Source organism: Mauremys reevesii, linkage group 4 (genome assembly GCF_016161935.1).
Source record: "Mauremys reevesii isolate NIE-2019 linkage group 4, ASM1616193v1, whole genome shotgun sequence".
NCBI lineage: Eukaryota > Metazoa > Chordata > Testudines > Geoemydidae > Mauremys > Mauremys reevesii.
The window spans coordinates 139449039-139471681 of record NC_052626.1 but is presented as its reverse complement, the minus strand read 5'-3'; the positions used below and the strand labels follow the sequence as shown (position 1 = coordinate 139471681).

General features: G+C 52.2%; 2 protein-coding genes across 3 annotated transcripts; one reads left to right on the top strand and one right to left on the bottom strand.

Moving 5' to 3' along the window:
- Nucleotides 1–4834: 4834 nt before the first annotated feature.
- Nucleotides 4835–10597, bottom strand: DCLRE1B (DNA cross-link repair 1B). Of its 2 annotated transcripts, XM_039536287.1 has the most exons (5): nt 10473–10597; nt 9315–9530; nt 8659–8824; nt 8089–8271; nt 4835–7682 (listed from the first exon to the last, which is right to left on the bottom strand). In XM_039536287.1, exons 2-5 carry the CDS (start codon nt 9501–9503, stop codon nt 6523–6525), a joined length of 1698 nt encoding a protein of 565 aa, XP_039392221.1. In that variant the 5' UTR covers nt 9504–9530; nt 10473–10597; the 3' UTR covers nt 4835–6522. The 2 variants fall into 2 exon arrangements, with proteins under 2 accessions (XP_039392221.1, XP_039392222.1); XM_039536288.1 differs by lacking the exons at nt 9315–9530; nt 10473–10597 and having other exon boundaries at nt 8089–8239; nt 8659–8792.
- AP4B1 (adaptor related protein complex 4 subunit beta 1) lies at nt 10478–22584 on the top strand. The gene is made up of 10 exons (XM_039536280.1): nt 10478–10923; nt 11104–11328; nt 13175–13305; nt 13939–14086; nt 15012–15508; nt 16317–16400; nt 17354–17457; nt 19358–19565; nt 20015–20299; nt 20590–22584. Exons 1-10 carry the CDS (start codon nt 10595–10597, stop codon nt 21015–21017), a joined length of 2439 nt encoding a protein of 812 aa, XP_039392214.1. The 5' UTR covers nt 10478–10594; the 3' UTR covers nt 21018–22584.
- Nucleotides 22585–22643: the final 59 nt, after the last annotated feature.

The window sequence follows — 22643 nt, the reverse complement described above, 5'->3', positions numbered from 1 at the left end:
ACAGACCTGTTTGCCAACCACTGTTTGGAACATGTGTTAACGACATACAGTGGAAGCTTATTACTTCACAAACAGTGTTGCCACACACAATTTATCAGGTCAGTAATGACCAGCAAATTGTAAGTTTTCAAATGATAGAAATCTTCATATAAAGATTATGACAACAGAATGTAGGGTGTGGACATGGGTTATGGGGGGGGTCTCACAACCATGCCGAATGCAGGCAACACCAAACACATGCCATAGCATGGTCCTAACACCCTCTAGTCCTGTTTTCAGTGGCTGGCTAACCCATTTCGGCCTGATGAAGTTCTGAGCCACATTTAAAACCTCTTCAGGAAGTGGCTCAGGACCCAGATGGGAAGGACAGAGAGGGACGAGTTTATCTTAAAGGATCCATGGCTGCTGCAGATCTCATAGGACGTACTATTTTACATCTGTTCTTACAACCAAACTCCTGCTAACCTAACGCACACGTGGCCAGTTCATTCCTTGGCATGACCGGCACGCTGATCACAGCTCATCCCTGAATGCCTGATTTTCTGGGGCACTGCATGTTTATGGAAAAGGCTGGATGGGGATTTCACATTTTATTCCTGGGGACGGCTCACTGCGTGGGAGGGCTCAGCCAGTCCCCAGCACGGCAGCTAGCACAACTGTCAGCTCCAACATCAGACACAGCGAACATCATGACATGAACCAGGCTGGATACCCCACGTGATGCAGGACCCTCGCTTCATGGCTGTGCCAACACTCAGCATGTCCCACCAGGGCTGCTGCTCCTAGCCATGCCCCCGTGGTAGCGATAAGCGTAGCCAGGGCTCTGGGCAGCCACAGGGGTTTTAGGACCACGTTGTCAGAGCTGGTTGAGATGACAAGGTGGCACATTGCCTGTACAGTAACTCCTCACTTCAAGTCATCCCGGTTAATGTTTCATTCTTAGCTGCTGATCAATTAGGGAACATGCTTGTTTAAAGTTGCCACCTGCTTTGTCTACTGCTTGCAGGAAGAGCAGCCCATTGGAGCTAGCTCGTGGGGTCTTGGAACCAGGGTGGACCAGCAGCCCCCTCTCAGCTCCCCACTCCCCTAAGTTCCCTATGCAGCAGCTGCCTGCAGTTCAGCTGTGTCCCTCCCCCAACTGACATGTGCTGCTCCTGCCCTCTGCCTTGGAGCTGCTTGGAGACAAGCTGGGGGAGAGGGAAGGAAGAGGGGGGCTAATGCCAGGGTGTCCCCCTCCACACCACCTTCCATAGAGCAGGAGGGACACACCAGGGCTCAGGATGCAGGGAGCTTGCAGCAGCTGCAGTCTCAGCAAGCTGATCTAACTAACAAGGCAGTATACTTAAGGGAAATGCTCATCTCTCCCTCCATTCCTGCTGCCTTGCCGAGTGAGTTAACCCTTGAGGGCTCAGCCAATTGCTAGTTCTTCATTTAGCAGTAAGGGAAATATCCCACCCTCTAACTCCTCCACCTCAACCAAGCTCCGCAATCATCATCACTGTGTACCAGTATTAAATTGTCTGGTGAAAACAATTTCCCTGGAACCTAACCCCCTCATTTACATTAATTCTTATTGAAGCATGGCAGCACTTTAACATTGCTAGTGTAGACAAGCCCCAAGTGAAGCATGCATGGACACGTGACTTGCCCATGATTCCAAATACCATCTTGTTCCCTGTAATTTTCCACAGTGAGAACAATGGGTTTCCCTTCACTTGGCAGAAGCTATAAAAGACCCTGGAAACACCTTCATTTTGCCTCTTTTCTGCTCAAACCTCTGGACTATGGATTTATACTAATGGGAGCATCTAACCAAAGGACTGAGGACTTTCCAACTATTTGGAAGCAACCAGAGACTTAACAAGCCAGCAGTTTATTCCATCACTGCTACAAGCCTGAACCAAGAACTTTGCAATTGTTGTATGTATTTGATTCCTTTAACCAATTTTAACTCTCACCTTCCTTTCTTTCCTTTTCTAAATAAACCTTTAGATTTTAAATACTAAAGGATTGGCAACAGCATGATTATTGGGGAAGATTTGAGTTATATATTGACCTGGGTATGTGGCTGGTCCTTTGGGATCAGAAGAACCCTTTTGTTTGATGAAATTGGTTTCAAATAACCACTCATCTTTAAATCTGGTGTCTGGGTGTGGAATCCAGGACTGGAATCCCTAAGGAGGCTGCACTTCTGACTTCTTGCTAGCCAGTGTGGTGAGACAGAAGTTTATTTTGTTGCTGGTTTGGTACCTCTCATGGAAAAGTTTTGGGGTGTGTTAGCCCTTTTCCCCAGCGGCTTGTCCTGAATTTGGTATTCAGTTGTGACCCACAGAGGCACGGTGACAGGCCCTCCCCAGAGAGTGGCAGCTGTCGCACAGAAAAAAGCATCTTGGGGTCCAACAGAAGCAGAAACACCCATCTGGCACTGTGGGAAGCACCTGAATGTGCCTCACGCACAGGCAGCCTTGTGGCTGAGATCTCCCTCACTTCTATCATTATTCAGACTCTCCTGCAACATTTTATTGCCCTTTAGACTTGTGGGAGAGGCTTTAGGTTCCCCTGCTCCTATGTAATTTAAGTCATGTCCACTGAAATGGCAGGAAATACCTTTTATGTTCCAGTAGCAGAACCCAGAGTGTCCCTCTGCAGCTTCTCAGTGTTCAGCGGTTGGGAGCAGACACTCAGCCTGTAGGACGGTCACTGGGTTTGGGTGGGGGAAAGAAGTGGATTAACTTTCTGAAGAGTAAGATAGTGATAGCACTTGGCTGAGCCATTAACCCAGGGGTCGGTCTAGTTTATTTGTTACTGCAGGGGACTAACAGCCAGGGCTGTAAACCTGAGGGCAGGATCCTTGCGACTGTTCAAACCACACTGGTCATTTACAGCGAATGGTAGAAGAGAACTACACAGCTACTCAGAAAAGCAGGGACTTGTCTAGCGGTTAGAACAGGAGCCTGGAAAATGGGACTCCTCTCCCAATATTCCACATGGCATCCCTGCCCCTACCACTCCATGCCGGGGGACAGTGACACCCACAGCTTGGCGCCAGCCACCATGGTGTTTCCGGGATATAGATGACATTATGGGATGGAAAACGTTGCATGCGCCCAGTCACCCATGCGTGACTCATTTCAGCCCTACCATGCATTGTCAAAACCCCAAAAGACAGGGCACTGGATAGTGGCCAGATGCACACTGGGTGCAAAGACACACACCTACCGATGGTGCACTCACTGTATTGACACAAGCACTTCTGGTGAGCACACGTGGCACTGACACAAGGAGCCAAGCGTGCATGCAGACAAGCAGCATACATTCTGCAGCAGCTTTATGCTGACGTGACTTGTGCCTGCAGCAGTTTGTAGTGTAGCTGTGCCGTCGGTTTTCATCAAAAAGAAAAAAAAAATCTTTGGCCCTCATAGTAGTGAGGAAAATCTTGTAACCCTGTCATGTACCTGGGTGTAGCCAGTGCAGCAAGATCTGCTTGAGCCTTCAGTTAGCTTGAGACAGTAGCTCTGCCGTGTGACCCACCCTGCTCGGCTCCAGGGACAGGATGAACGCAGCTGCCTGGCGGACAATTGAAACATGTCATTGTTACCTGTTCCACTGCTGAGCAAAGCCTGTCCTGAAAGGAGGGCAGTTAACACAAACTCCCATTCTGGTGCCCCAAGGGGATGGTGCATGGGAGCCATCACCCAAAACTGACCCGTGGAGCTGCAAGGCCGTGGGAGAATGGGAGTGTGAGCCCCACCAAGGGGCAGCCGATCCCACCAAACTCGGCGCTTCGCCTGAACCCCTCTCACTGCCTCAGCAGGAAGGGCCTGATCTAGAGTTGTGTCTGCTGAGCCTCCCTCCGAAGGAGGCTGCCTGCAGGCTCGGGCAAACATCACCCCACTGCCTTCATGGGTCACGGGCTCAAGCTTTTCTTCAGAACCATGAGAGCAAGTTTTGGTTTTATATGAAAGCTGAATTCAGCCACCACCACATGCCTCGCACCTGGGGTCCAACACACGTAATCTAGCGCTAGCCAGATGCGCATCCAAACCCCCACTGCAGGGAGGCCTGCAGAACCCATGCAAACGTGAGAACCCATGTGAGAGGTGCCTCCGGGATGGCACGTGGGAGAGTTATGCCACTGTTTGTTCCCCTGCTCTGTCACAGGGCTGGTCACAGCAAGCCCCTCCCACCTTAGCATGGCCTGTGGCCCAGAGAGATGGAGAGCCAGTTGTGATGGGAAGGGCCTGTGTGTACCACATGGCAGGACCATACCCTGCTTGGGGCTACAATCTGCCTTGTTTAGTGCAGGTTAGGAGCAGCCCTCAAGGCCCCAAGGAAATTGCTGAGCAGCCTCTGTGTGGGCTGAGTTCAGTGCTTGTAATCCAGCTCGCAGACATCACAGGCTGATGTGGGTCGCAGTCTCCAGTGACTCCAGCGCAGACTCCGAACCGCACCCCTATGGACGGCTGGCAGGGGAGGGATCAGAGCCATCCTGACGAGGTCCCTCCTTTGACATCTGAGCTCCCTGGCAGACACAGCACTAGTCGTAAACCTTACTTGGTTTTTAATACTCCTGCCAAAGCCCCGTCTGAGAGGACACACCCCGAATGCCGAACACGGCACCGCGTAGCCAGGGCTCTGCAGCATGCACACCTGGAAACACTATGCTGATGCTCAGCTGGCACCGCTAGGATCATGGGGCTTGGTTAGCTGAACAACTGGAGATTATCTAGCAGTACTAGGCTGCTTGCAGCTTTGTGCCTCCCCAAGAACAACAGGAAGCCAGGATGGGACAGGCTGATTATACCAGCTCCATGACAGCAGCACAGGAGCCAGATTTTTTCAGCTTGGTTTATTTGAGTTTTGTATAAATAACACTTTTCTCCACACACTTTCAGAGCTTAACCCAGACACAGCAATACACGAGATTCTCCTCAGGCACCAGGGAGGGAAGGCCAGTGCTGCAGCCTCCTTCTGTACAGCCAGGAGCAACTGGACAACAAAATTAGAGGGGGCCCTGGGAGGGCTCCCAGTGGCTCCGAAGGACACACCTTTCCCTGGCGTCCAGCGGGTGTGTCAGTGCCCACGGCAGGGTATTTTCTGGGCAGGCAGACATTCCGCTGAGAGCCCTCACTGCACTCGTATGGGGGGTCAATATGGGGATGGCAGCAAAGCCAGGGGACAGCCTGTCTGGGACCTCAACCCTATTGGGCTAGGAGTAGATCCCTAAGAACCTGAAGGCTGCCCCCTCCCCCGCATCCCACCTGTTGCTGGCACAGGCACAAAGCAGCAGGTCAAACACTCGTCTAGGAAAACTAGAAAGGTGCCACCTGCCCAAGCAGGTACAAGTAAAGGAAATGCCCACAGAGGGTCACCTTGAGGTCGGCTGAGCTAAGCTGTCCCTAAATCCCACGCCAAGGAGAGCGAAGCTGGTTACGTCCAGCTCAGCAGAACCGAAAGGTGGCGATCGCTTCCTTCAGAATCTAGCTTAACCCAGCAGAAGAGCGAGCACGTTCTCATCTCGGCCGCGGCATGGCTAACACTGGCAGCACTGAAAGAGCCACAGACTCCATGACTTTTAACCCAGCGACGGTGCCTGGAGTTTGCACACTGCCAGGGGCTGTCGCTCTGGTCTGACTCACTGATATGGGGCACAAGGATCAAGGGCTGGAGGGAGAAGAAACAACAGTTCACAAATGAATGTAGACACTCCAAACAATGCAACAACCTGCACCAGAGACCCAAGTCCTTGGAATTCACAGAATTCCTCCTGCCCCAGTTCGTGACATGAGAGAGCATTTACAGCTCCAACCACAAGCTGGCCCAATCAGGATGGGACGGCAGCTGTGTCGCCCGGGAGAGCCTCCCACAAGCCTGTGATGTTAGTGTCTCTAAATACAGCCTGACAGCGATCCAGAGAGGCCTGAAAGCTCTTCACTTCACTGTCTCTTTAAAATAAGCTCCCAAGCCGCTAGGATAGCTGAGCACACACCAATCCCTGTCAGCAGCTAGGAATGCAAACAGCAGGAGGGAGAGGATGGGGCTCTCGAACTTCCTTCTTGTTTTGCTGTCAAGCAGGAGAATGCTTCTCTCCTCTCATAGGAACATGAATGCAGAGTCATGCGTGGCAGCTCACGCCCCGTACGGCTCACCTCCCAGGAACCATTCCAATTCCCTTTGCCATAAGGTGTCGCGAACACAGTGTCCTCCTGGGATCTGCATTTGCGTGAGTGCCAGGGTGACACCCCAGGACATGGACAGGGTCACAGACAGTACTTGGGAGTTATCCCCGTACTGTGGCCAGTAATGACACAACAAACTTGCAATTTTAGAATGTTCAACAAACCAACAAAAAGAGAATCTAGGAGCTGCTGCAAACTCTGCCATTCTCCTCAGGCTTTCAGCATAAAGCCCCGAGCTGGGCCATCTCCTGTTGGCTGGCTCAGAGCAGCCCTGGCACATAGCACACACTGACAACACTTGAGAGAACAGGACCTTTGCTGCTAGCTCCACACGCACTGGCTGTTAGGGTCCATCCTCTCTCCTGAAATAGTTTTTGATCTGCCAGTCAAAGCTCTCTGCAGAGTATTGCTTTAGGGTGTTTAATGGAGCAAGCAAATACTCCTCCGCAAGCCCACAGGCAACATGACTGCTGGCCACAGGGGACCAGCTGGCCAGGGTGACACGGTCACCAGCTGCTCCTGGGGGAAGAAATTCCTCAGTCTGCAGGCAGGTTAAACTCTGTTTGTGTGAGGGGAGAGCTGCCTTCTTCTGCACGGAGGTCAGCGTTAAGGGGACCCAGTCCCGCAGGGGAGGCTGGCATGGGCTGGCGTGTTTCTTCCCCGTTTGCCAGGATAAAGAACTTGTGTGTGGCTGTGCTGTGCCCTCTGTGCTGCTTTGGGACGTCCGGGCACCGGTGTCCTTGGGCGGCAGCGGCTGCGTTCTGGCAGGTGTCTGTGTATTGGGCTGTGCTGAAAAAAGCTGCCTCTGGGCACCATGCAACTGGCATAACTCCACTTTGATTCCATTCCTCTCGCCCCTGCAACACACAAAGCTGCCTTGTGAACGGGTGTCGGGGTCCCTAGGCTGCTCTGAGGAGCTCTGCTGGCTAATCGTCACACCCCCAAAATGCTCCAGCCAGTCCGTACGTTTCTCTGGGGATGCAAAGGAGTCCTTCCTAGGCACAGGCTGCTGGGTGGCTCTTTGCTGCTCCCTGCTCTCTCTCAACTGCGTGAACTTCTGCCCAGACTCTGGAATCCCAGGCTCAGATGACGCCTTATGGTCGGAGCTCAGGTATTTCTCAAAGTACGGCAGGCACACGTTTCTCTTGACAATTGGAACTATGGAGCAGGGCTTCAGCCACTGTACAAACTCCAGCAGCTCCGAAAAGGAGGAGTGGTCTGAATAGGGCACGAGGTGAACACTGCGGTGGGGGATCTTCACTGGGCGGCTGGTAGGGAGAATGGCAATGGTGGGGCGCTGCTGGTTCCAGCTGATCATGGCTTCCCAGCAGATTTCAGAGATGTCCACACCGTGGATCCAGCCAGCCCCCTCCTCGGCAGTGAAGACGTCCACCAGGCCCAGCACTTTCATCTGCTCCAGTCTCTTGGGACTCACCACAATCCAGGTCTGAAACTCTAAGGCCAAGTCCACCAAGAGCGACTCTTTGCCCAGGCTGTAGACCCCTAGGAAGGAGCAAACAAGGGGGCTCAGGAACTCAGATCTAAACAGCATTTTGCAAAGGCAGCAAGAAGGGGCCATTACCAGGACGGGGGTGAGCGGCTTGGGGCCTATAGGTTACTGGGCTCGGCACCCAGGAAGAGACAGGCCCTGCCTGCCAATCTACGCTGGAAGGGGAAGGAAAACCACCACCTGCCCCACGCAGTACACCTCAAAGGAATGAAAATTAGCTACATCTGTCCTCTGAGCCAGTCAAAATGCACAACCCAGGCTCAGCGAGCTGCTGTACCTCTCCCACTGCATGTCCCCTCCTAATGCAATTCCCTCCCATCAGGCACTGAGTGCCCCAGAAATACAGTCAGTCCCTGGCTCTGGAGCCAGTCCCACCCACATGCCGTGATGCCTACTCACCAATCTTGACCTCGTGATCTGAGTGGGCCCTGATCAGCTCTTTGATCTGTTGGGTGGCCTGCTGGCGGGAGGGCAGGTCGCCCAGGGGGTCACAGTTTGTGTTGTCCAAGTAGAGAACGTCAATTTGTTTCCGGTTCCTTAGCGCCGGTTCCTGCAGCATGGTGGGAGTGTAACGAAAGTCACCTGGCACAAGACAAAACCCCAAACACACAGAACTGTGGGAGCCCAGCCTGGTGGTCCACACGCTGCTACCGCAGAGACCTGGCTTAGAGCCTCTGCCTGCCAAGGCCCCACCGCCTGCTGCTCTAGCCCCAGGCTGCCACCTGAATGATGCAGATTTGATTCCTGGCCTAGTGAGTGACCTGTTTGTCCCCAAGGGGTGGTGCTGGCGTGACTCCCCTTCCGAGCCCATAAACCCCAAGACAGGAGGCAGGGCCCGGTGTGCGGGAAAGGTCAGGGGTAACCTGTGGTAGAAGCACAGGGCTCTGGCAGGGACCCTAGAACAAAACACGGCAAGTGCTGGGCAGGAAGGCAAAGGGGGTCTCCGGGCCCCAGGATGGGGGCTCGTACCTGTGTAGAGGATGACACCAAAGGGGCCCTCAAAGAGGAACATGACCGAGCCAGGGCAGTGGTTGGCATCTATCAGGGTCACCGTCATGGTCCTTTTACCAACCTCATCAAGGGCCACCAGGTGGCTCTGCCCCACTTCCAGGGGCCAGATCCAGCGCTCCGCCACCTGGAAGGAAGCACAGGGCTGGTCAGGTGGAGTCGGCCTCAGACCCGCTCCCTCCCAACGCAGGGATGAAGCCTTCCCCATTCACTTAGCTGACCAGATGCCCTGGGGCCCAACCCCATTCCCTGGGCTGTACTTCACTATTCGCCCAGGCGCTTCCCTGCCCCGCGCTGCCTTTACTGGGCAGGAGGCCCCCATCAGCTGGCCCCAGGGGAGAGAACGCTCTGCTCCAGGAGTCGGGTACCTGCAGCCGTATCGCTCTCAGTCTGACTTGCTCTTTGTTCATTATGAAAAACAGCGATTCTTAACCCCCCACCCCAAAAGCTTGGTCCCAAGATGCCCCTTCCTCATCACAGACTCCTGGGTAGCAAACACAGTAACTGTGTTTTCACCCTTCCAACGCTCGGCTTTATCCAAGTGACATGCAAACCATGGCCCTGGGTTTGCCCGCCCCCCCCCGAGCCACTGTCTGGCCCTGTGGGCTGGCTCCTACCTTCAGCCTGTGGTGCAGGATTCGCCCCGTAAGGGGGGAGCAGTAGATGGGCCGGTGCCAGGTGCTGGATAACCCCACTGTGTGGTCAGAGTGCATGTGGGAGAGAAAGAACAAGCGAGCATGGCTGGCTTTCCTGATGCTCCAAAAATCCACTGCGATGGGTGTGCCTGGGATGAGAGCCCCATTCATGGCCCGGGCACTGCAAACGACCCCGCACTGCAAAACAAAGTCACATTTCCACCATTAAAGCCCCCACGGTTGGGGTTCTGGGGCCTCAGCAGAGTTTACTGGGGGGCTGCGGGTCAGCAGTGAGAGGCACTGGCAGGGCTGGGGAGGAGGAAGGGGAGCAAGCAGGTCTGGCAGCAGAGGGGAGGCAGATCGGGAGCAGGGTGCCTCGGCACGGGGAGGGGCGGATCGGGAACAAGGGGCACGTCACAGAGGTGGGGGGTGCGGAATGGGAGGGAAGGGCACTGTCAGGGCAGGGGGGCTGCCGGTCGGGAGTGAGGGGCAGAGGTAGGGCGGGGGTGGATCCGGAGTGAGGGGCCCGGGGTTGATCCGGAGTGAGGGGCACAGGCGGGGTGGATCAGGAGTGAGGGGCTCGGGCAGGGGTGGGGTTGATCCGGAGTGAGGGGCACAGGCAGTGGGGTGGATCCGGAGTGAGGGGCAGAGGTGGGGCGGGGTGGTGGATCCGGAGTGAGGGGCCCGGGCACGGGGTGGATCCGGAGTGAGGGGCAGAGTTGGGGCGGGGTGGATCCGGAGTGAGGGGCCCGGGCGGGGGTTGATCCGGAGTGAGGGGCACAGGCGGGGGGGTGGATCCGGAGTGAGGGGCAGAGTTGGGGCGCGGGGGGTGGATCCGGAGTGACGGGCAGCGGCGAGGGCGGTGGATCCGGAGTGAGGGGCCTGGGCGGGGTGGATCCGGAGTGAGGGGCACAGGCGGGTGAGGGGGGGGCGGAAGGGGAACAAGCAGCACTAGCAGTGTGGGGGGCGGATCGGGAACAAGGGCACGTCACAGAGGTGGGGGGTGCGGAATGGGAGGGAAGGGCACTGTCAGGGCAGGGGGGCTGCCGGTCGGGAGTGAGGGGCACAGGCGGGGGGGGTGGATCCGGAGTGAGGGGCCCGAGCGGGGCGGGGGCGGGAGAATCCGGATCCAAGACCTGCCTCACCCGATCAACCAGATTCTCCCCGAACGTCCCGTTCCCGCCGATGACTTGAGTGGCAGCGCCAGCGAGCGGCACTGCGCAAGCGCGAAGTGCATCACGGTCGTGGGGCCGATTAGGCGCATGCGTCCTTTCGCTATGGTGGGCGGGGCCGTGCTCTCCGAGGGCGTTGGAAAAGCTGCGCATGCGTCGTGCGACGGCGGCGCTCTGGGTAGTGATGCAGTGCGCGTGCGTAGTGAGAGCTGTTCCCACTCGTCCGGCCGGTGTGGGGCGGGACTTCCGGTGCCGCTCCGGAAGGGCCGGGTGGGGCGGTGCCCGCTCCGCGCCGTGCCCGCGGGGATGCCGTACTGGGGCGCGGACGATGCGGTGGCGGAGCTGCGCCGAGCCCTGTCCAACCGCCACGCGCAGGCCGACCGGCTGCGCTACCGCAACGTGCTGCTGCGCGTGATCCGGTCCGGCCCGTGCACGCGCTGCCCCGCGGCTGGCTGGGGTCGGGCCCGCGCGGAGCCGGGGCGCCCCCCTGGGACGGGCGGGGCGGGCGGCGGCCCGGGAGCGGGGCGGGGGGAGCCCGAGTCCCTGCCCCTGCCCTGAGCTCGGCTTTGCTCTCTCTGCTGCTCGTGCGGCGGTTTCAGGCGCATGACCCAAGGCGTGGACGTGTCCGGGGTGTTCATGGAGATGGTGAAGGCCGGTGCCACGGGGGACATCGTGCAGAAGAAGCTGGTCTACCTGTACATGTGCACGTACGCCTCTCTGCAGCCCGGCCTCGCGCTGCTGGCCATCAACACCCTGTGCAAGGACTGCTCCGACCCCAACCCCATGGTCAGAGGCCTCGCCCTCCGCAGCATGTGCAGCCTCAGGTAGGGGCGCGGCTTGGCAGGGAGGTGGAAGCGTGACCCTAAGTGCAGTGTTGTGGCCTAGCTCTTGGGAACGTTGCTGTTTCCTAGGTGAATGCAGCCTGTCGTTAGTCATCGTGTTAGTGATCTCCACCTGCCTGAGAAAGCGGCGGGGGGTGTGGGAGATTATGATTATAGACTGCCTAGGCCAGCGGTGGCCAACCTGAGCCTGAGAAGGAGCCAGAATTTACTATCTTAAAGAGCCACAATAATATGTCAGCAGCCCCCCCCCCCCATCAGTGTCCCAGCACCTCCTGCCTGCTGGCACCCCCAAAAATCAGCTTCTACTCCCCCCTCCCACTGCAGTCAGCTGTTTCTCTTGTGCAGGAGGGTATGGGGGGAAGGGTAGAGGAGCAGGGAAGGGGTGGAGTGGGGACAGAGCAAAGGGTTGAGCAGTGAGCACTCCCCCAGCACGTTGGAAAGTTAGCATCTATAGCTCCAGCCCCGGGTAAAGAGCCACATATTAACCTCTGAAGAGCCGCATGTTGGTCTGGAGCCATAGGTTGGCCACCCCTGGCTTAGGCATTCCGGCAATGAGGACACTCAAGCAGGAGAAGGGAGGTTATAGTCTCTCTATACTTGGCCTGGTGCAACTGCTACTGGAATGCTGTGTCTGCTTTTGCCTTGAGTAATTTGAGAAGGATGCTGATAAATAGGAGAAGGTTCAGGGAAGAGCCACAGAAATGACTAAAGATTTTGAAAACTTGTCTAAGAGCCTGGTTCTCAGCCTGCAGCCTATTGGCTGCTTACAGCCCAATCAGCACTTGAGCTGTAGCTCATGTGACATCTTCAGAACCATCCATATGGGTAGCATTGTATGCAGCCCACAATGGTAAATAGGTTGAGAACCACTGTCTTAGGCTTTGTCTACACTGGAACGTGAACGACAAAACTCTTGTCATTCAGGAGTGTTGAAAAAAAAACAACCCTAAAGGACAAAAGTTTTGTTGACGAAAAGCGCCGGTGTGAATAGCGCTTTGTAGGCAGGAGAGCTCTTCTGCCAACAAAGCTACTGCCGTTCGTGGGGGGGTGGAAGTTTTTTGTTGGCAGGAAAGCGCTCTCCTGCTGACAAACAGCGGCTACACTGCGCGCCTTTTAGCAGCACGGCTGTGTCACTAAAAGGTGCATAGTGTACCTGTGAGTGTTACATTGAGGTCCTTGAGTTTATTTAGTTTAAAGAAATATGTGGATGATTTGATCACAAACTATAAATACCTACACTGGAAACCAATATTTAGTAACGGGCTCTTCAGTTTAGCACACAAAGATATGAGACAATCCAGTGTTTGGAAGGTGAAACTTGACCAGTTCAGCTAGAAATAAGGTGCAAATTCTTAACCTTAAGGGCAATTAACAATTGGGACAATTTACCAAAGGTTATGATGGATTCTCCACTGGCAATTTTTAAATCAAGATTGGGTGTTTTTCTAGATATTCTCTGTGCCAAATAGAAATTAATTCAGGGTCATTCTATGGCCTGTGTTGTGCAATGGGTCAGACTAGATGATCACAGTGATCTCTTCTGGCTTTCTAATATATTCATCTGAATAGCAGTGCCTGGATATTCTGGAGGGGACTCAGGACTTCAAAAATGACACAAATGCCTTGAGTGTTTTCTTTATGCTGCATAATTATTTTAAAAGATGCAAAAGAGATGTGCACAGAATGGGAAATGGTTACCTGTGTGTAGGAAAGAGAACAGCAAGGAAAGCCCTTGGTTTGTAAAAGTGGTTGCTGTAGATGGGGAGAGCACCCTAGGATATCTTGAGGGATTCTGAATTAATCCAGAATGATACATGCTTATTCATAGGATGCCTGGCATACAGGAGTACATCCAGCAGCCCGTTCTGAATGGTCTGCGAGACAAAGCGTCCTATGTGAGGAGAGTAGCTGTTCTTGGCTGTGCAAAGATGCAGAAACTCCAAGGTGACACCGAAGTGGGTAAGTAGTCAGATTTTGCACTGGAGGAAGCGGGGTATGGTCATACTTTGTCCTAGAGCTTTCATTGGGGAGCGGAAGATTATGCTTCTCTGCTAGATAAGATACATACAACTCATTTAGATGCTGCTCTTTAGAGTCAAGGCTCCCTCTTTGGCCTGGATTCACTGGGCTATGCGTTGGTTTTGGATCCCACAGGAGTGGAGGCGGGGGAGGGGGGGCAGCCTGTGAACATAAGGCAGATCCCTAATAGAATCTGCTTCTTGGGCATTTTCAGTTCTGGCAGGGTGAGTTTCCACAGAGGAATACTCCTTTCATATCTGCTTCCTCACTGGGCTGGAGCTCTTCCTTTCCTGCTTCTTTTTCTGTGCTATGTGTGAGCCTCTTCCTCTAGCACCTGACTGCCACGCGTGCAGTGACATTGTGTAGAGAGGACTCTTGAGAGAATACCTGTGCCATACTCCAATGTTACTGGAAAGTCAAGGGTGTTTGTAGTTTGCTGGTAACAAATCTTCCTCCCAGGTGCTGTCATGGCCCCCATATTCCTGAGGCTGCTCATGGACGGTGACTGTCTTGCCTGAATGGATGCAGTGCCTCTGAGTCTCTGATGATCTAAGTGTCTTTGTGTCTCTGCAGATGGCGTGCTGGTGAATGAGCTGTACAGTTTGCTTCGTGACCAGGATCCCATTGTAGTGGTGAATTGTCTGAGGGCTCTAGAAGAGATTCTGAGGCGGGAAGGAGGAGTTGTCATCAACAAGCCCATAGCCCATCACCTTCTCAAAAGGTCTGTTTTCTGTGAGAGAAGCTGGAAGCATCACTCTAGTGCAGTGGTCCCCAACCTTTTCGTCTGGCAAGCACCAAAGGACTGTGGTGGCGGTGGAGAATCCACCGAAATGCCGCTGAATTTCTGTGGCATTTCGGCGGCGACGCCTCTCAATGACATCGCTTGTCAGCGGCAAGCAGCGTCATCGAGAGGCATCGCCGCAGAAATTAGGCGGCATGGACCCCTGCTCTAGTGAGACCCCCCATATGTTCTGTATGTCAGCAGAGCAGATGTCACAGCTCCTGGCAGAGCTGAGAGGAGGCTTTGGAAACAAATTCCCGTGCTGTAAGTCGTTCTCCTCTCCTCCCCCCCCACCTCAAAAGATAGGAGAGTGCCAGATTAACCTCACTGTCACATGTGAAATCTGAGGCCATCCCAGTGATACACAGAACCAGCCTCAGTTCCCAGGAGAAGTTTGTGACCAACTATCGGTTTAATAAAGCTGCTTTCTTCCCTGACAACAGTTGGGACACATCAGCATAGGACCAGCTGTTCTAGCCTGTCTGTCCCACTACATCCCAATATGTGTAACGTGGCAGGGATGGTGTCCAGTGTCTGAAGGAATCAACTTCTTTTCAGACGGGTCTGGGTTGGTTTGGTCAAGGGAGTGGCATCCTTTCTCTTCTGCTCTAGCCATGCACCTTCTCAGTGTTTCTCTCTGGTTTAGTGCTTGAGGGCAGGTGTGAGTGACTGAAACAGCTTCAGCGTGCATGTGAACTGACTGGTTCCCTTGAGAGAGAATGCTGGTATCCGCATGTACAAACCTGGCAATTGATGGGTGTGCTGAAACCATACAAAGTGCAATAGCTGCAGGCTCTGCCCTGGGACAGTCCATGTGTAGTGCTGCATCTTTTGTGACCTGTTTACCGTTCTACTTTCTTGGCAGAATGTCTGACTTAGACCAGTGGGGACAGAGTGAGGTGCTGACCTTCCTGCTGCGCTACAAACCCCGCAGTGAAGAAGAACTCTTCGACATCCTCAGCTTACTAGATGGGTCCCTCAAGAGCAGCAGCTCCAGTGTTGTGATGGCAGCCACCAAACTCTTTCTGGTGTTGGCCGAGGACTTCCCACAGGTACAGACAGATGTACTAGTTAGAGTGAAGGGGCCACTGCTGGCGGCCTGCACCTCCGAGAGCCGGGAGCTCTGCTTCGCTGCCCTGTGTCATGTGCGCCAGATCCTGGGAAGCCTGCCTGGCCACTTCAGCAGCCATTACAAGAAGTTTTTCTGTTCCTACTCGGAGCCCCATTACATTAAATGTCAGAAGATGGAAGTGCTGTGTGAGCTAGTGAATGATGAGAATGTGCAGCAGGTGCTGGACGAGCTGAAGAGTTACTGCACTGATGTGTCAGCCGAGCTTGCCCAGAGGGCGATCTTCGCCATAGGTAAGAGCTCTGCTTCTGCTTCAGAAACAGCCAGGGGTTTCTGAAATCTCCCAAATAGGCCTTTCTCCACTGAAACAAGCCTAGGCCAGGAACAAAAGAGCACTGGCACACCAGGATGGCTCTGACAAACACACCCCAGGCTGAGCCAGATCCCCAGAAATACAAATGGGTTCCTGAGCCTGTGCTGAGCATTTCAGAATTGCTCTGCCTCGGCCGGGTGCCCCAGAAACGCTAAGTTGCTAGCAAGCCATTGACTCCTGGCAGGCTGGGCTGGGCTGATGTGCACATGAGGTGACTTTACCCACCCACCCATCTTATTAGGGAGCATGAAAATGTGGAATCGTAAGGAACCTTTGGGGTGGATGGGTGGGCTCTGCATTTCTGGGTAGTGCCATGGGGGCAGAGTTAAGGTTGTTTGGGGTCCCTAATATTGCATTTAAAATGTCTTTGTTTTTTAATTGTGAATGGATTCTTCCCTTAGGTGTACCAGGCCTTCTCTCATTTGTGTGTATGCTGAGGGAACTAGAGCATTCTCCTCAGGATTTTTTTTTTTCTTTTCATTTTTTTGGCTGTAGGGAGTGGTATCATAGAAGATTAGGGTTGGAAGAGACCTCAGGAGGTTATCTAGTACAATCCCCTGCTCAAAGCAGGACCAGCCTGTAGATTTTCTCTGCCATAATAGCAGGCTAACAAGTGTTTTCAGACGACTGAGAATATCACTCTAACATGACTTTGTGGTGGATAGTGTAGGCACGCCTGTCTGTTTCTCTGACCAAAGCTTGACTTGTTCCCCTTGGTGTTTCCTCAGGCAGCATTGCCAGGACGTACACAGAGCAGTGTGTGGGGATTCTAACCGAGCTCCTAGGGCTTAAGCAAGAACATATCACTTCAGGTAAGGATTTGCTGCTGGCTGAGTTCTCAGGTTTGCTTGCTTCACGCTTTCAGGAAATGGCCTCACCACCAGGACATCTAGCTTTGGTAGGGTCGTGTGGCTCTGGGCTGGGATTTGGAAAATTCCTGTCCAGGTGACCACAAGATAATCATTCGGTGTGGCTTCTAACCTGGTTGGCATCTTCCTTGTGTAGACTTAATAACTTCTCCTATCTTAGCTACCTTCTGTGTGCTTAAGATGGGACTGGACACAGCTCCATCCACTGCGTGATGTGGACTGAACCTGCTAGCTCAGGGAGTGAGGGACTGTACTGAGATATTTTAATGGCTCTTTTATAAAGGTCAAGTTGATTGAAAGTTCTGACCTTGAAGTTGTTTCCCACTGGCTGCTTTAGTCTCTGCCCCTTTTGTAATTTCAGTCACTGATGTAACTGACTCTGCTCGCTGGTTTTCCTGCTGCTTTCAGATTTAACATTATTCACTGTTTCTCTTGCTGCTTTTGAATAATTTTTTGCTCCACCTTTTATGGGCTTTCAAAATCACAGGGTTTTCCAGTCACCAAATGAATTAATTTTCAGAATGTATTTGCAAGTTTATAAGTTAGCAGCAGTTGCTGTAGAGTGTTGATGAGACTCACCTTAAAACACTGTTGCTGTGGGACAGTCAGTCACTGCCTTCTCAAGGACAGGGGATGGCTGGGGGAGATTGCTTCACTGTAGCCAAAGAAGCAATCTTTGCCATTTAAACATTTTATTTTGGATGGGGGAAGCAAAGGCTTTACATTTACTATGGCAAACCCCGGTGCTGTGAGGCTTTGAAGAAAAGTGCATGAATGAGTACAGCACTGACCTGGCTCACTCTGAATCGGCCAGATCTGATAGGTGATGAATTGTTTTCTTGGGTGGTGATTTTAAAAAGCGGCTGTTAGATGTTGAGCATTCTGTTCCGCTGCAGCTGTGGTGCAGGCTTTCCGGGACCTGGTGTGGCTTTGTCCCCAGTGCACTGAGGCTGTGTGCCAGGCTCTGCCCAGCTGTGAGGAGGCCATGCAGGACAGCGAGGTAGGGAGGCTTCATGCAGTTAGCCGAATGGCGATCTGTCTCCTGTCATGTAGAACTGATAAACAGAGCCAGCTCTGCTTGGAGTGGCCAAACAAGTATTTGAAGAGTCTGAGCACCAAGGAGGGAGAGGAATCATTTGGAGTGGGATGAGGGAGTATGCCTTTGTTCAGTTACGTCCCATCCCTCCGAGTCAAATTCAGGCTGAATCTCAAGAGCATCTGAATGATGGGAGCTCCTAGGGCTGTAGAAAAATGTCTCCCTGGGGTGCAGGGAAGCTCTGGCCTTTGAATCTGTGAGCACCTGCTGCTTGGCAGTTGAGAGCAGAGCTGTTTGCAGGCCCCTCCTCAGTACAGTGATGTCAGCCAAGTTGTCTGTACGTGGCCTCTTTTGGGCGAGGACAATGGAGATCCCACCGCTTCCCTTAACCCCAGATAACCACTGTAATTAGGGCATATAGAAGTGTGGTCTGGGGAACTAGCCTGAGAGCCAGGACTCTAGAATACTATTCCAGCTCTAACATGGAACCATGCTGTTGCCTGGGTATGTCCCATCACCTCTCTGCTGTGGTTCGCCGGCCTGTAAAAGGGTATTACAATAGTCCTGCTTCACAGGACTGTTGTGAGGCTGTTGGTTCATGCTGGTCCAGTGCTCTGGAGAGGGAAAGCCTGGTATTAAGTGCTGGGTGTTTCTGTGTTGGCTGATGTTACTATTTAAATATCGGGAGACTCTTGTCTTGAATACTCCTCTCTCCAATAAACAGTTCTGAGCTGAGCACCATCCTGGTGGGCTGCAGCCCGGGGTTCCCCGTCCACCTGATGCTCCGGTGGTGGTGATATTCTTCTCAGGGGTACCCAGGGTTATGAGGTGCCTCGCTAATTCCTGCCCTTAGCGTGAGGAAGTCTTGTAAGTGCCTGCTGCACCAGCCCCCGTAATAGAAGCACTGCCATCCAGGTGTCCGCAGGCATTGCACACACTCTACAGGTTAGCAATAGGCATGTACCAAGCTTCTGGACTACCCAGCTCCTGTTCCACTGAACATTCACAGAACTCAGCTTCGCTTCTCCCAAAGGAACAGTACACACCAATTTACACAAGATTTAACTCAGGATCCCCACTCCACTTAACATGCAGCACTTATAGTGAAAACAATAACTTTATCTAAATCTGTCAAAGAGCAGAGATTCAAATGACAGTAAATAAAAATATTAGAAGCAGATGGTTACATGTAAAGGAAAATCATAACATGATGTGCCTTTTAGAGCCAAAACTTAACTCACAAGACATTCCCTGTCTCCTACAGAATTACTTAGTCCAAGTCCTTTTCTCTGTGTTTTTAGCCAGGATGGCAGAGATCCCCCTTTCATAACCTCAAGCTTACTGACCACTTGTCTTCAGAGACTGAAGGATGCTGGGATGTTTCTGTGGAGCCCCAGATATTCCAGACCTTTGATCTTTACCAGAAAATAGGTTTCTACCTCTCCCTCAGCTGTTCCTGTTAATTTCCTTCTGAAGTCTCCGCAAGCTCTTCTTCAGCATTTGATTTAGTATGTTGTTAAACTTCTGTTGTAAGACCCACGGTACACAGTGATCCACCAGGTCTCCCATCTCCTGTCTGGAGAAGTTTATCTCAAGCCACAGTATCTTTGAGTGACCTGCCTTTACCTACAAAACCTAGAGAACATAATTTTCAGCACGTGTACATAACTCCTCACGCGTTCCTTACATACATCTTGCAATGATTATGGCCACCACATGACCCCTTTTGGTGAACCCAGGGGATCCTTGTACCCCTGTGCCTTCTGCCAGTTGGTGTCAAAGGTCCTTGGTCACAGGTTGTACTAGGAGTGCAGTGTAGAGTGGCTTGGCTCTGAGCATCCAGTGGTGTTGTTTGACTCCCCAGGGCAAGCAAGCGCTGATCTGGCTCCTGGGAGTGCATGGGGAGAGAGTTCCCAATGCTCCCTATGTTTTGGAGGACTTTGTAGAGAATGTGAGATCGGAGACGTTTCCAGCAGTGAAGATGGAGTTGCTGACAGCTTTGGTCCGACTCTTCCTGTTTCGTCCTGCCGAATGCCAGGACATACTCGGGCGACTGCTCTATTACTGCATAGGTGAGTATGTCTTGCTGAGACTCTCGTCCGCAGCCCTACGCTAAATTTATGTCAGGGCACTTGCTGTATTACTGCATAGGTGGGTGTGTCCCTGCTGGGGACTCCTGCACACACTGCAAAGACAGATGGAGAATTTTGTGGCAGAAACTCCTCAGCTCAAAGATCCGGACTAGTTTTAAAATAAATTTTTGACACCCTCCTACGTGGATGCAAATGCAGAATCTAGCCCTCTTCCTGTCCGCCTCTTTGCCCTTGCTCCTGTTTACCACCTTGCTGCTGCTATTCCTGCTGCTGTTTGGCCCCTAGCTCTGCAAAGTGGTAGAGGAAATGGACAGCACTCAGGATCCGGGGGTGAGCCTGTTGGTATGTACCAGCAAAGGGTTGTCCATTGAGGTATGATCTATGAATGCTAGCGTGCCCTGAGTGAATGTGTGTGTTCATCTTTCCAGAGGAAGAGACTGATATGGTGGTACGGGACCGGGGGCTGTTCTACTATCGTCTCTTACAAGCCGGCGTGGAAGAAGCGAAGCAGGTGCTGTGCAGCCCCAAGTCTGATCCCTCTCTGGGACTCCTGGAGGATCAGGCTGAGCGACCTGTGAACAAATGGGCTTCAGAGTTTAACACGTTGGTGCCCATATATGGGAAAGCACGCTGGGCAGTTATCACTGCTAACTGGGCAACGGAGCTGCGCTACGGGGGCTTTCCCTTTGCTGCTCCCATGACTGCAGGAACAGGTAGTCACACTAGTTTTTCAGCTAGAAAAATACCTTCCTCCATTGATAAATCTTCCTATGTTTGACCCTCTGGGAGGATCCCAGGTTTTAGCACTGAAGCCTTGAGTATAAAAGGCTGTTATGGGGTCTGAGTCTTTCACTTAACACTTGGCTGTCCACAGTCTGCTCACCCTGGTGGAATATTACACTTCCCGGGTTTGTGGTGCTGATAGGTCCGTCAGACACTCTTGGTGATATTGTGGGCAGCATTCCCAGTGCCATTTCTCACCCTGTTCCATATTTGATTTCAGAGTCACTGATTTCAGAAGGGAATAAGGAAGTTCTCCAGGTTCATTCCGACTCGGCTGGCTTGACTTTAATCCCCAAGGCAAACCTGACTGCAGAGCAGTTTGAGAAGACCTGGCTGAGTCTGGATGTGAACTGCCAGCAGGCTCTGCCCTGGCATGGAGCTGCTCACCCAGACACCATACAGACTGCACTTCAGGTTGTCCACATCCAGACTATTGCTATGAGCAAAGCTGGTGCCCAGCCATGGAAGGCCTATCTCAGTGCCCAGGATGAGTCTGGCTGTCTCTTCTTAACAGAACTGCTGCTTGAGTCCGGGAACTCAGAGATGCAGGTTTCAGTGAAGCAGAGTGAGGAGAGCACTGAGGCACTGCAACACTTTATCTCAGTGTTAAGAACTGTAATGGGGACAGTCCTAGGGCTGAAATCCTGATTCCTCTAAGCCCTGCTCGGAGCAGGCTCACTCAGGGTGTAGGGAAGATCTTTTCTACGGCTCAGTGTGGTGTTACTGAAGTTAAATTGCTCTTCTTCTAAACTGTTTGTAAGACCCTTGAACAGCCCCTGATCTGCCTTAGAGCTGCCATTAGTGCCAGTGGGAAAAGAGTGTGGCCCAGGGGCAGCATATGGTGTGAGTGTAGCTAGTTTCTTCACATACTGCATTATAACAGGTGCATGGGAAAGATTCAGAATCCATCAAGGTCTCGCAGCTCCGAAGGCTGGGGGATGGATCATCAGTCTGGTGCTTAGGATATGGTCAGTGAAACAGGAGCAACTCCAGTGCTACTTACATGAGTAAAAGAGAGATTTAAATATTGGAGTCAGATCTCTCTAGAGAGGACTGGGAATGGAGTGAGCTGATAGCCGAATAGGAATTGGGACTGTGAGTAGTTCTTCTTCAGGACCAGAAACAAACAAACAAGTCGGGGTGGGCACAGCCCCAGGTTTAGTTAGAATTGTGGGTAACCAGTTAAAAGCATTTTTGAGGGGGAGAGCACCCGTTTTCTAAAAATCAGGATTTTTTATTTATAAAACCCGAATGTATTTTCTAACCGAAATACATCATTGCAGAGGAATAATTTGCCTCTGTGAATTCCCACCTCAGCTTTTAGGTTCTGTGTTGATGGAACTATAGGAACACCCAAGATTGAGTGAGTTATCCTAAGGCCACGGTGGGCATGAATTAATACGGCACAGCCTGACTAGTCACTAGGCTAGCTGACTCTTCACTGCTCATGCTGATCTTTGCACCATTGCAGTTGACATAGCTAACCTATATCTTTACAAGACGAATATTTTGTTTTCGTTTTTTTAACAAAGTTTTACCCAAACTTGTTGCTTTTTAAGCAAGACTGTTATGTAAAGCTTCTTATGTTCAGCAACACTCATCCCCTGTGCTCATAAAATCCTGCAAGTGCTCTGTCCAGCAGTGTGGTGTATCATGTTCCTGGTTTTATTGCTGCAGCTTTCATTCACAGTATTCTTTACATCCCCCTGCTTTTGCTCAGTTATTAATTCCCCACTAGATCCATGTGGGGCAGCTTGTCACTTCTGGGTATTTCTCACAGCCATGCATAGCCTTGTGTTTCAGTGTTTTTTCTTTTTCCCTCCCCTTCTCCGGTTTTCCTTGTTTACGGTTCCCATGTTTGTACCCAGGTTGGGCATATTCTGCATATTTAGACGTTTATCTCCGTGCATTTGTTATAGTTGTCCTTGGCTACCTCATGGTCAGGCGTTTTCTCTTAATCCTTCGCTTGTTTTTTGCTGTTTGTCTGATCTATTTGAGTAAAGCACCAAGTTACAATGATGCCCTAACTGCCCAGTGTGATTGTTATTGGCATTGAATTAAGCATTCTCACCTGTTCAATTTATTGAAAACAGTGATTTTTTTTTAAGCTCGAAAATAAGTTTCCTCCTCAGGTAGTTCTTGCCTGTGAATTCCTTAGTTTGTGCTGGTGTCTGGTGTCTCCTCTCAAAGGAGAAGAATAAAAATATACAGTTTCCAGAGCCTTTGCGTGACTCTTAGACCGTGACTCCCTGTAAAAGCAGCTGTCTCCCAAGC

Coding starts and splice junctions, on each gene's coding strand:
- AP4B1 (XM_039536280.1), top strand. CDS start 10,595: ATGCGTCCTTTCGCTATGGTGGGCGGGGCCGTGCTCTCCGAGGGCGTT. Junction 11,329..13,174: donor CGCAGCATGTGCAGCCTCAG/GTAGGGGCGCGG, acceptor GCTTATTCATAG/GATGCCTGGCATACAGGAGT. Junction 20,300..20,589: donor TCCCATGACTGCAGGAACAG/GTAGTCACACTA, acceptor ATTTGATTTCAG/AGTCACTGATTTCAGAAGGG.
- DCLRE1B (XM_039536287.1), bottom strand. CDS start 9,503: ATGAATGGGGCTCTCATCCCAGGCACACCCATCGCAGTGGATTTTTGG. Junction 8,825..9,314: donor TCCTGCACCACAGGCTGAAG/GTAGGAGCCAGC, acceptor GCTTCCTTCCAG/GTGGCGGAGCGCTGGATCTG. Junction 8,272..8,658: donor TGGTGTCATCCTCTACACAG/GTACGAGCCCCC, acceptor GTCTTGTGCCAG/GTGACTTTCGTTACACTCCC.